The sequence below is a fragment of the Podarcis cretensis genome, assembly GCF_951804945.1.
Source record: "Podarcis cretensis genome assembly, chromosome: 8".
Taxonomy (NCBI): Eukaryota; Metazoa; Chordata; class Lepidosauria; order Squamata; family Lacertidae; genus Podarcis; species Podarcis cretensis.
In genome coordinates, this window is record NC_137177.1 from 56,397,784 (window position 1) to 56,410,851 (window position 13,068).

General features: G+C 44.8%; 1 protein-coding gene across 1 annotated transcript in view; it reads left to right on the top strand.

Annotated features, from left to right (window-relative positions):
- The first annotated feature begins 339 nt into the window (after positions 1–339).
- LPCAT2 (lysophosphatidylcholine acyltransferase 2) overlaps positions 340–13,068 on the top strand; it is a 40,345-nt gene continuing 27,616 nt past the window's right edge. Inside the window, exons 1-3 of the mRNA XM_079988824.1 lie at positions 340–581; positions 10,330–10,469; positions 11,807–12,024. Coding sequence (XP_079844950.1) covers positions 384–581; positions 10,330–10,469; positions 11,807–12,024 — 556 coding nt within the window. The 5' untranslated portion in view covers positions 340–383. The remainder of the gene's footprint in view (positions 582–10,329; positions 10,470–11,806; positions 12,025–13,068) is intronic.

Here is a 13,068-nt window from a genome sequence, read left to right on the forward strand (position 1 = left end):
AACTTATACTGCATTTGTCAGAAATTGATCTTTCAGCGTGGCAGCACCTACACTTTGGAAATTATCACCTGCTAAAGTCCGTAGAGGAAGCTGCTCTTAAAAGGCAGAGGAGCAGGTTCCGGTCAATAACTGTCCCAAACAACCGCAATTCACAGTCCTAATACAGGTCTTCCAGCACAGCTAACCGCCCTAAAATAGCCATCGCCTGCTAGAGTCCGCCGAGAAAGCTGCTGTTAAAAGGCAGAGGAGCAGGGACAGGTGGAAACGTTGGCAAATCCCCCCTCCCCGCTCCCAGGTTGATGGATTGTGCGCAGGCGCCCTGGAGACAAGGAGGAGCGAGCGCCTTTCGCAGCATCTCCCGGTTCTCCTTTCGCCTGGCCGCGATGACTCTGTGCACAGAAGCGGCCGTGGCGGCGCTGGGAGGCGGATCTGCAGCCCAGGCGGGAGGCGGCGGCATGTCGGAGCCAGCGCTGCAACCGAGGGCGGTTTTCACCTTGCCCAGGCAGCAGTCGCTCGCCTCGCCGCTGGTGATCAACCCCTTCGTGCAAGAGACGCGCCTGGATGCAAAGGATAAATCCCGGGTACAGGGGATTGACAGCCGCTGTAAACAGACCCCGGGGGTGGGGAAGGAGGATGGCCGGGGGCAGCCGGGCTGAACGGCACGGGGGCAGCCTGCGAGCTCGCTAGGGAGGGGGTTAAAGGGGCCCTTTGCAAATGCCTCTTCAATGATGATGATAATAATAATAACAAAGCGCGCGCACGACGCTGCGCTTTGCAAACATTGACAGGCGTTTTTAAAGCAAAAAGCCATGCTGAAGATTGCATAAATGAAATCTGTTGCAGTTATTTCTGGGTCTCCGTTTGGTGTCCGCAGACAGAGAAGGGGGCGGCGGCGGTTCTGGCTGAAAAGAGTCTGCCCTCCTTATTACATAAGCAGGCGAAGAATGCGTTCTGTTAGAATTCCTCAGAGCCCCACCTGCCTGGCGCTCTCGGGTCAACTTCCTGCAAGCGAAAGAGGCAGCTTCATCCTTCAGTTGGCACCTGGATGCTAACCGTTTGCATCCTTTCTCTCTCATTTTTTGTATGGATCATGTGAGGGTTCTTTGGTTTTTTGGGGGGTGGGGAGAGTTTGCCCTGATCTCAGCCAGGGCCTCAGCTGATTGATCCGTGAAATGGGGATAAGGCATCATTTATAAGCGAGCAAATAAAATACATGAGTGGGGATAGTTTATACAAATCTTCTAGTTAGCATTGGTTCTAGTGTCTTTTAATAGTTGAACTCCACATGTGCTTAAACAACAAAATTTATTTTCCTGGTCAGAGATATGAATATGTGAACTTGACTGGAGTCAGACAGTGTGTTTGGGACTTTAGAATCAAAGAGTTGGAAGAGACCACAAGGGCCATCGAGTCCAACCCCCTGCCAAGCAGGAAACACCATCAGAGCACTCCTGACATATGGTTGTCAATAGAATCAATAGGTTGTCAATAGGGACTTTGACTGGTCAACAATATCTGGAGTCCTCAGTGGAGGCCCTTTAGCCAAGCTGGAAATGTCAGCATTGGACCCTTCTGGCTGCGAAGCCTGTGCTCTGCTTCTGTGGTCCCTCCTTATACATGATGGGCTTCTCCAGATGGGATGCTTATTGGGCATCCTGTTTTGCTTGGATGCTGTGGTTAGGTTATAACTGGCTATATTTATTTAAAGGGGAAGTGCTATAGATAATCCATTTTGCACACAGAAAGTATCCAGTTCAATTCCTGGCATCTCCAGGTAGGGGCTGGACAGGTCCCCTACCTGAAAACCTAGAGAGATGCTGCCAGTCCGTGTAGACAGTACTGAGCTAGATGGAAGAATGCAATGGAAGGAAGCTTTCTATGTTGCTTCTATTTAAGGGCAAGGGTCGTCGCTCATTGGTAGAGCATCTGCTTTGCAGGCAGAAAGATCCGAGTAAAGTCCCCAATGCCTGGAGTGGGAGAGACTCCTTCCTGAAGCCCTGAAGAGCCTCTGTCAGTCAGTGTAAACAATATTGAGCTTGATAGACCAATGTATGTTTTGTTTTGTTTATTTATCAGTTGAATGTACTGTCCTTCACCCGAAGATCACAGGGTGGTATACAACATAAAAATTCAAAATGAGAGCACAAAATTAATAACCAAGAACCAAAAACAACACCCACCAACAAATTCAAAGGCCAGAGATAGTTTAAACAGCCAAAGGCCTGATTATAGAGGCCTGGTTATGTTCTGACTTGATATAAGGCAGGTTCCTATGTCCACACAGGCGTGGCAGGAAATTGTTGCCATTCTTATTTTCTATGTGCAATAAATTAATTTGCTTTCTTTTGCTTTCATACTGCTGCTGTTAGGTAAGCCACTATTCTTTCCATTTTAAAGATGAGAAACTGAGTCCATGCTTTGATGGGGGCATGCAGACTTCAAGCCTGTTGGATCTCCTAAAAGAAAAGAAAAGAGAGAAACCTAAGAAGTACCAACAGAAAGCATACTGTTAGAATTAAAGAATGAGCCTTTGAGCATGTTCTGAGCTCCAAATTTTGTTTTCAATGCAAGAATGTGAATTGAGCTTGCAGCCCTCTAAACACAAAATAAGTTCATATCTGGTTTGCTTTCTGCATTCCTGTGGCCTAATTTAGAAGTGGGAAAACTATTTTGTTGTTACTATTTTTAAACATTTGGAAAGTTTTGCTGATTACCCAGAAATATATTATCAGTGGTTACTGTCCTGTTTTCTCCCCCCTCCCTTCCACAATGTATTGGGAACAGCATAACTCAGCATGACCAGAATATATTGCTGATGGTCCAAAGGTAAGGGTGGCAGCTGTTTCTCCATCCACTTTTGCCTCTGGCCACACCCACTACTGACATGCAAACTCCCCTACCCCACCCCCAACCCAGCCTGGAATATTCAGGGAATATGGCCTTCCAGCTGAACATATGTAGATTCCCAACCCATGAAGTAGGCGGTTCTGGGACAGATGAACAAATTGCCTGACCTGGTAGGAGACAGCTTCTGGTGAACTTAACTTTATAGCTAATGGGATCAGATTTAGACATGGAATCTTCATCTCATTTTTCCTTAAGGTGTATTTGGAATTCCAGATATACTTCAAACTCCAACATCTGCAAATGGTTGTATTCCAATACAGAGTTTTGTTATTCTAATACTGCCATAGATTAGATGTGAGGGATACACACACACACACACACACACACACACACACGGGCAACTTGATGCCCCCCTCTCCCCATTACACAGACTTCAGATTAGCAGTTGCTTTGTTCAACATTCTTAATAAAGTGGTATGTTGAATCCTGCATTGTGGTGGGCTTTGCTCATAAATATAAGATTTTTGCTTTATGCAGACATTCTGATACTTTCCTGACGTCTGTTTCAAGCCTAGAGTTGTCTGGTTCAAACTTCTGCTTTCTCATTTCTCAGCAAAATTCTCCCCCTCCCCCCAGTAAATGTTTCCAGGATTTCCGTATTGTAATTTTCTTTTAGAGGAAGAAGAAAAAGAAGTTTTTTGTGAAATGTTAACTACAAGAAAAGTGCCACTGAAGTGACATTTACCACAGATAGTTGCAAGCACATTAAACTCTGGTGTGGACAAGCGCTTGTAATCAGAATGAACGCTTCATAAAAATGGAACATTCATTCAGATTTGTTGAAAGGACGAGACTATGTTCTACCACTTGTTGGAGTCAGCCAGTAGACGCTACTTATATTGGGAGATTCAGGGCAGGTAAAAGAAAGGACATTTTCATGCAGCACATAATTAAAGCATGGAACTTGCTCCCACAGAGGGCAGTAATGGCCACCAACCTAGATGGCTTTAAAAGATTAGACAGATTCATGGAGGAAAGAAGAAGAAGAAGAATTTGGATTTGATATCCCACTTTATCACTACTAAGGAGTCTCAAAACGGCTAACAATCTCCTTTCCCTTCCTCCCCCACAACAAACACTCTGTGAGGTGAGTGGGGCTGAGAGACTTCAGAGAAGTGTGACCAGCCCAAGCTCACCCAGCAGCTGCATGTGGAGGAGCGGGGAGGCGAACCCGGTTCACCAGATTATGAGTCCACCGCTCTTAACTACTAATCCACACTGGCTCTGACCATGATAGCTGTACTCTGGCTCCACAACACAACAAAGAGGTGCAGGGACTCAGTTCCAGAAGGAAAAAAGCCCTGCCCATAGGCATCTGGCTGGCCACTGTTAAAACTGGATGCTGGACTAAATGGGCCATTGGCCTGATCCAGCAGGCTCTTCTTATCTTTTTAACGTCTGATGTCACGTGTAACCTTACTGCAAACTTTGCACAAGCAAATTGTGTTGAACGCTAAGCCAACACTCATCTGGAAGTAACCTGTGTTGTTTTTAGCATTGTAGCATAGTGAATGACCGCAAACTCTGCATACAGGAAGTCCTGTGTTCTATTGCCAAATTCTTTAAGTGGGGTAGGGAATAACCCTGCCTAAAATTATGGGGGACACAAACACACACACACAGTGTCACAGAGTCTCCACCTCTGCCTTAGTGGCTTTCTAAGGTTGTTCCCATGTTGCTAGTTTGCCGTGGACCTCTGAACTACACCCTGAAGAAAGGCACCCTGCCAACATTTTCTGAGGTCATTTTAATCCTAGGAAGATGACAGGTTGATCCAGAGCATCTAAATCATGCCCATGGAATGTTTTCTGCAGCATGTCTGAGCAGATCAGTGCTTTACCATGCAGTCTGATACAGGTCTACACGGAAGTAAGTGCCACTGACTTCAGTGGGACTTCACCTGTCAGGGATTCTTTAGCTGTGATTCCTGCATTCCTGGCAGTTGGACTGGATGCCCCATCGTGTTCCTTCCATCTCTACAATTTTATCATCCTATAATCCTATGTATGTGTTGTGTTGCAGTCTAAACTGAGTAGTGGGGGCACAGGGCATGCAAACCCAGCCAACAGAACTAGACGAGCAAAGAGGAAGCTTATGAAACTTTGTGTGTTTCCTTTATGTGGCCGGAAAAGAGGGCTGACTCCCAGCCAGCCCTGTGAAACTTCTCCACTCCGGACCCACCTTCCGTTTCGTTGAGAAGTGTAGTGCTTCTATCTTATAATTTCAAAGATAAACCACTTCCCTTCCAGTCACCTTGGAGGCCCTTCCACATGCCGAGTATCTGGTGACTGGGAGATACTTCTTTCCTGCTTCCTGAAATTGCCATCTTCCAGGGCATCTGGCTGTTTTTTTAGATGCTCTTAATGCGTTTAAGTGATTTCAATGTATTTTTAACCAGTTTAATCCAGATTTACTGTTTCTGCAGGGTTTTGGGTTTTTTTTTTAATCTATCCAGATTAAATGGAAATATAATATGGGGTGACAGTTTGGTGAGGATGATGTGACATTGAGACTCCACAATAAACTGCTATGGGGAAGTACCCAGAGCATATCTGCCTTGGTGGCAAAGAGGGAGACTGCACAGTTTTCAAATCCAGGCTATCAAAGCACAGCCTGTTCTCTGCCCTGCTTCCACCCTGCAGATCTTCTGCTTTTTTCACCATGACCTGCAGAAGGGATGTTCTCAGTGCAAATGAATTGAGTGCAGCAGCAGGTGGCATTATGTTTTTTGGGGAGGACCTATCAGCAGATTTAAATGTTCAAGAAAGCATGTGGGATGGTCACTTCAGGACCAAGCCACTTCCAAAATGCAGATTGAGGGTGTTTATATTTTGAGTACTCTCCTAATATATCAGAGGTGGACCTTGGGACTCTGCCCAAGGCACACCCCTCACCAGCCTGCTGTGCCCCATCATTGAGAGTTTTTGGCTGGCTAGGATGTGTCCTTGAAGGCGATAGTGCCTATTCCCTGGCAGGATGGAAGATGGAAAGGTGTAAACCTCTGACTTTCCTGTGGCTAGAACAGAGCCTCTTGTACAAATATTTTAAAAGTGCCAATTCTTCCACCCACTGTTGCCTCTGGTCCACCCACCACTGGTCTTCAGCCCCCAGAATGCTTCATGGATTGAAAAAGGTTCCCCGCCTCTTCAATGCTGAATGCTAAGTTTTTCCTATGCACAGGGAAGGTTGTTCTTCCCCCTGCTCTGTGTATGGAAATGGAGCCATTGTTGCTGCAGCTGGTGATAGCTGTTGGTTACAGAGGTCATACTCCCTGATACTGTTCAAGGTAACATGTTATTTACCTATTTACCGCCAAAGATCACAGGTTTTTCATATGGCTGCAGGACCAGCAAGTTTCCTCAAAGAGCAGGTATAACCTGACATTCTGTTGTAAACGTTCATTAATGCTCTAAGACAGTTTTGCATTACTCGTTGCTCTGCGAAGACTGTAATTCTCTTCATTTTCAGTACCATATTTAGAGGAAAACAATTCTTTTAAAATCTCTGTAAAAATGCTTGCTAGAGCCTTTTAAAAAGAAAAAGAAAAAAACTTGCTTGAGAGACCAAAACCATAACTTTTGATTTGTTGTTGTTGTTTTTTAACAGCAAAAGGAAGCCAATAGCTTCTTGCTCCATTTTTCAGCAAAGTTGCCTTCAGGGATCTGAAGAGAGGCCACTCCATGTGAGGAAAGGCTTCTTCATGCATGGTCCTTTTTACAGGGATATACAAATCTTCTCCATGAAGACAGTCAAGTCCTTCTCTGTAGTGTGTTGAAATTGGCAGACTCTTTGGCCTGGGCAGCTTCATTAATAAATACAGCTCACATTCTGCTAGAATTGATAAGCACCTGAATATGCCATTTCTCCAAGCTTGAGTGTGATGAATGGCAGAAGTGATCCGCATTTGTGGCTTCACACATGTGGCTTGCTCTGTGCCACCCGGTCGCTGGGCATCACAAGTGGGGAGAAGGCTGTTGCACTTGGGTGCACGCTTTCCAAGGGCATCTGGTTGGCACTGTGAGAACAGGGTGCTGGATTTGATGGGCTTCTGGCTTGACCCAGCAGTGCTCTTCTTAGGTTGTTATTCTTATTTTGGGCATTGAATCTCATGTGTGCATGTTTTAAAGTCCCATTTTTCAGAATGGAGGTCTTGTGGATTCCACAATTTCAGTCGCCTGTTTTCTCATGGAGGTAATCCGAGGTTACACTGCAGTTTATACTGCATACCTGATGTCCCCCTGACTGTTAATTTCCACATGATAGTTCAGCTTTCATACTACATAAAAGCCACTTCAGGAAATATAGTGGAATATAGCACATTTTTAGCATTCATTTCAGTTTTACCGGCTTCCAGAATAAATCCATTTGCAAATAACACGGAAATAAGGGCTAAACCTGCTCTATATTCCACTATATTTCTGAAAGTGGCTTTTACTTTGTGGGAAAGCTCAAATATAATGCAGAAATTAACAGTTAGGACAAAGTGGAGAAGATGGAGTGTGCTGCCATGTGAATGCAGCCAGAGAATGCTGATTCTCCTCAGTCAGGGAAGCCCATGCATCATTCACAGCCAGGGTGTGAATTTTTTACAACAGACACAACCTTAGGATGCCATTGTTTTTGAACATAAGAAGAGGTCTGGTGGGTCAGGCCAGTGGCTCATCTAGGCCAGCATCCTGTTCTCACAGTGGTCAACCAGATGCCTGTGGGAAGCCCTCAAGAACGGAGCAGAGCACAAGAGCCGTCTCCCCTCCTGCCGTTTCCAGCACCTGGTGTTCAGAAGCATTGCTGCCTCTGACTGTGGAGGTAGGCATGGGCCACCCAAACTCCCTCAAAGAACACTAATGAAATAACTCGAAAACAGGAAATGAACCTGGTGTTCCAAAACTGCATGGCTAACCTTTCTTGACCTTCATGAGAAGACGCTACAAATGTTTTGTACCGATAGGAAATGGTGATTATTTTTCTGTAAGCTGACCTCAAATCAGGGGGCAGCCACCCCCTTGTTTTGGCTTCATCCATTAGATCATCAGTCCCAGCCTTTTGCACCAAATATCCAAAGCTTCTCTGTGAATCTGTAAACTTGTATTGAATACCTCACAGGAATAGAATTTCACAACTTCCTCAGAACTTCGTTCTGCTGTTCCTCCTATAAACATCAGATGACGAGACACACAGTCTTTGAAGGCGAAATGCTACTGGTTTAGCCGCAAGTTAATAATAGTAATAATAATTGTTACACTTGTCAGGGATACTAATTGGCCCATTATCTTATTTGGCATAAAGAAACTGCTTTTACCTGTCTTGCCCCTGTGCAGACTTGCCCCTTTGCACTTGTTTTAATTTGGAGGAAAATTTGCTTCTGTCTTTCAAGTTTCTCATTCAGTGAGAGGTCGCTTTCTGTGTTCCTGAGTTAGTTAAGTAACTTTGGTGTATTGTGATGTGCTGGGTTTCTAACGAATCCTATTCTGCCTTTGTCCTTGCAGACCTAGTTGCTGTGAAATATGAGAGAGGGAAATTGGCTCATTAGAAATAGGAAGTTTGGCAAGGGTTATGACTCGAGGCTTGTTCAGATATTATGCTGAGCACAGGTACAAACTATCTCTACCCGTGTACAAATGTTTATGTAGAAGCATACAGTGGTGGTGGTGCAGTGGTTAGAGTGCCAGGCTAGAATTTTGGAGACCAGGGTTCAAATTCCTGTGTGACCCATGAAGCAGTCATCACCTTTCAACCTAACAGGGTTGTTATGAGGACCAAATGGAGTTGGGGGTAGGATAACGATTTACACCGCTTTGAGCTCCTTGGAGGAAAGGTGAGATCAAAATGCAAGGAGAAACAGAATCGTAGAACTGGAAGGATCCACTGGGGTCTTTCACCCAATGTGGAGCTCAAACCCATGACCTTGGAATTAAGAGTCTCATGCTCTACTAGACTGAGCTGTCCAGCCTCATGCACCATGAATCAGTCTGCCAATGAAACACCTGTGCATCACAGAACCTTCTTTTTTTTGGGGGGGGGGTGTTTCACATCAGTTTACATATGTCAGTGCTCTTGAACCCTATAGTGGTACCTCAGGTTAAGTACTTAATTCATTCTGGAGGTCCGTTCTTAACCTGAAACTGTTCTTAACGTGAAGCACCACTTTAGCTAATGGGGTCTCCTGCTGCTGCCGCACCGCTGGAGCACAATTTCTGTTCTCATCCTGAAGCAAAGTTCTTAACCTGAGATACTATTTCTGGGTTAGCAGAGTCTGTAACCTGAAGCGTTTGTAACCTGAAGCATATGTATCCCGAGGTACCACTGTACTTCAATTTGTGTGTGCCATCTATGACCAGAAATCCAAGTATACAACAATGCATAATGCTGTCTCAGTTTGTTTTCAAATATTTACATTAAATTTGCTTTGAGTTATCACTTTCTTTAAACCAAAAAGGAAAAACAACAATCCCGTTCCATGTTAGAGCCAATACTTAGTCAAATAATGCTAATCAGGAAGTTGCTTTCTGTGTATTTTGGCAATTGGTCAATGATTAGGTAACCAGCAAGTTATTTCCAGAGACATCTCTGCCTGGGACGTGACCAAAAGACTAACTGAGAATTCTAAGGGTGTAGGGAGCCATATAGCAACCCAGGCAGAGCATCTAGCTCAGGGCTGCCAACACTGGCTGGCAGCCCCTGTCAAGGATTTCAGACAGAAGTCTTTCCCAGTCCGACTTGGAGATGCCAGGGATTGAACCTGGGACCTTCTGCATGAAAACCACGTGCTCTACCACTGAACTGTCCCCAAGCAATCTTCTGCAATGCCTATATGAACCAGGACTCAATTGCTTGGGACTTTTGCCCGCTACATTTCCTGTATGTCTGTATGTTACTGGGTTACTTGGCCTTTGATGACTAGGCAGCCTGTGTTGGAAACCACAGCATTTTGAGGTTATTGTGTTATTGATTTATATACTTCTTAGTTGCCAAAGAATCTTCTAAGCCATTTACAGGTATAAACCCAATTACGGGGGGGGGGGGGATAGGCATGCATGATTAAAATACATGATGAAACAGGGCTACCCTGTGAGAAATCAGGCGCATTTCAAGGGATCTGGGCCTCGTTCAAGTCAGGTTGAGACAGATCATGTGAATGGCCCAGGATCATCCTCGATGGCCCTTGTGGTCTCTTCCAACTCTATGATTCTATGATTCATCCAGTGAGCTTCATGGCTGATTGGGGATTTAAATCCTGATCTCCCAGGTCATAGTCTGACGGTTTAAGCCATTATACCATGCTGCTCAACTAGGTTATCAGTGGTTTGTTACTGAGTTGGTAGATGCGATCACCGCTGTACTTCTGGCATGTGTCCTTTGAAAACAAACAAGTGAATTGAAACATCACTTGTGACTGGTTAACTCTGTCTCTTTATTTTCCAGGCTTTCTTGTTCGGGCTGATTCTGGTTCCTCTCCGTGTCCTATGCATGCTCTTCATTTTGCTGGTGGCTTGGCCGTTTGCAGTCCTGGCAACTTCCTGCACCCCTGAGAAGGGGACTAAGCCACTTCTGGGATGGAAAAGGTAACATGGCTGTTGAGGACCTCTTAATAGGGAAGGCTTGCTGAATACAACAGGACTTGTCTTTGTAAATGCTTTGCACATTATTTGCAAGGACCTCTTTGTCCTCATCCTGGAATGAAACAACCACCACAATCATGGGTACAGCATCTCTACATGGACTTCCAGGAAATAAGAGTGGTTACATGGCACCTGAGGTTGCAGCCCTAAAAAACATTGCCTAGGGAAGTAACTCACATTGAACTGAGGATTGCGTTGTGTAGGCCAGCATATTTTGCAAGGCAGCCCAGTGTCTTTATTGCCTTTGTCATGTAGAACTTAATGTAGGAGAACCATTGCTTAGAATGTCCTTGTCTTTTTGGAGCACTGGGATTTGCAAGAACCTCAACTTTGTAGCATATTCATATGGCACCATCAGATCTGCCCCTTGGCAAACAACGAGGTCCTGTGTTAAAAATAAAAAGAAAGGCTTTTTGGCGTGCCTCTTTTGATGGGGGTTTTAATATGTTTTATTTGTTTTTGAACGTGTGCAGCTGTTTTCCCTGTAGTTTTTTTGTGGGGTGTGTGCATTTCTGAATATTACCAGTTTTTCATCCAATTTTGTGTATGGGATTGCTGCCTAAGTCTATGTAAGGTGAATGATGGTGGTAATAGTCACCAATGTAATTGTCATCATAATAAAATAATAATAACACTGATGTACCTGAGAGGGGGTTGTAATAACAATGTATGTTGAAATATTTGGGACAGATAAAATAAAGAACTGTTCACAAAATGAACAGTTAAGCTATTTAGCCCACTCCCACAGGAAGCAATGATGGCCACCAACTTCAGTGGCTTTCAAAGAGGGGTAGACAAATTCATGGATGACAAGGCTATCAGTGACGACTAGCCATGATGGCTTTGCTCTGCCTCTGCCTCTTTCTTCAGGAGTAAATGCTTCTGAATACCAGTAGCTGGAAACCACAGGAGAGCAGAGTGCTCTTGTGCTCAAGTCCTGCTTGTGGGTTTCCCAGATGAGGCATCTAGTTGGCCACTGTGAGAACAGGATCCTGGTTTAGATGGGCCATTGGCCTGATCCAGCAACCTATTCTAATGTTCTTAATGCAGTCTAAGCTCTTTATGAATTTTAAAAATGTCATATATATTTGTTTATATGGTGCTCTCAGTGTACATAACAACACAAAGCATGTGTTGGGAGCTGCAGACCTGGGGAGCCAATTGTGGTCGTCCGAGCTTTTCTGTCTGGTTCTCTAGTTTCTCTCCAGGGTTAGGGGTAGTAATCTTGGTGATGAGTGAAGTAATGAGGTCCCCAATTTTCTTTTCTTTTCTTCCCTTAGGAGAGTATGCTATGCCAGCCTCACGCTCTTAGGCCGTGCCTTATTTTTTGTGATGGGCTTCCAAGTCAAAGTGAAGGGGGAAGTAGCTAGTCCTGAGGAGGCACCGATCCTTACTGCAGCACCGCACTCGAGCTTCTTCGACGGGATCGTCTGTGTTCTGGCAGGCTTGCCGTCGACGGTGTCTAGGCAAGAGAATCTCTCTGTGCCCATTCTTGGGAGTAAGTGTTGTTACGAGGCTTGAGGGAACGTAGGGAAAGAGAGAGAGAGAGAGAGAGAGAGAGAGAGAGAGAGAGAGAGAGAGAGAGGTGTGAATGAGATTGTAGAGTTTTTGGATCACAGAACAAAATCCAGAATGATGCAGCATTTTGAAAAGAGTTGGAGAATCTTCTGGTCCTCCCGTCGTTGTTGGACTCCCAACTCCCATCAGCTGCATACAGTGTGGCCATTGGTTTTGACATGCCAACTTGTCACCCATGCATTGGTAAACTCAGGACTGCGCTCCAGATTCTTTCCTTTGACATAAAGTCATGTGACATCATCTGATTGACAGGAGGGTAGCCCTTAGCCATCCATTAAAATGGCACTAGTGGGAGCTCAGGATCTGGCCTGCCTGCCAGTGTGTGGCAGCTGTGAAATAGTTGAATTCCATGCTAGAGATCTCCAGGAAAGGAATTGAAAATAAAACTTCAGACAGCACAATGCCATTACAGTGGTACCTTGGTTTACGAACTTAATCCGTTCCAGAAGTCTGTTCTTAAACCAAAGAATTCTTAAACCAAGGCATGCTTTCCCATAGCGGCGGGGGACTCAATTTACAAATGGAACACACTCAACAGGAAGCAGAACTTGTTCTGCTTCCAAGGCAAAGTTCACAAACCAAAGCACCTACTTCTGGGTTTGCAGCGTTCTTAATCCAAGTTGTTCATAAACTAAGCTGTTCTTAAACCAAGGTACCACTGTATACAAATCTATGGTGCAACCACATTTGGAATACCGTGTACAATTCTGGTCGCCTCGCCTCAGCAAAGTTACTGTAAAGTTGGAAAAGGTTCAGAAAAGAGCAGCCAAAATGATCAAGGGGATGGAGCAACTCCTCTGTGAGGAAAGCTTGTGACATCTGGGAGTTTTTAGTTTAGAGAAAATGTGAGTAAGTGGTGTCGTCATTTAAGTTTGTAAAAATATAGATGGCATAGAGGAAGTGGATAGACAGTTTTTACCCTCCCTCTCTATCAACTCTAGAACTCCAACTCTGGAATGTTGGA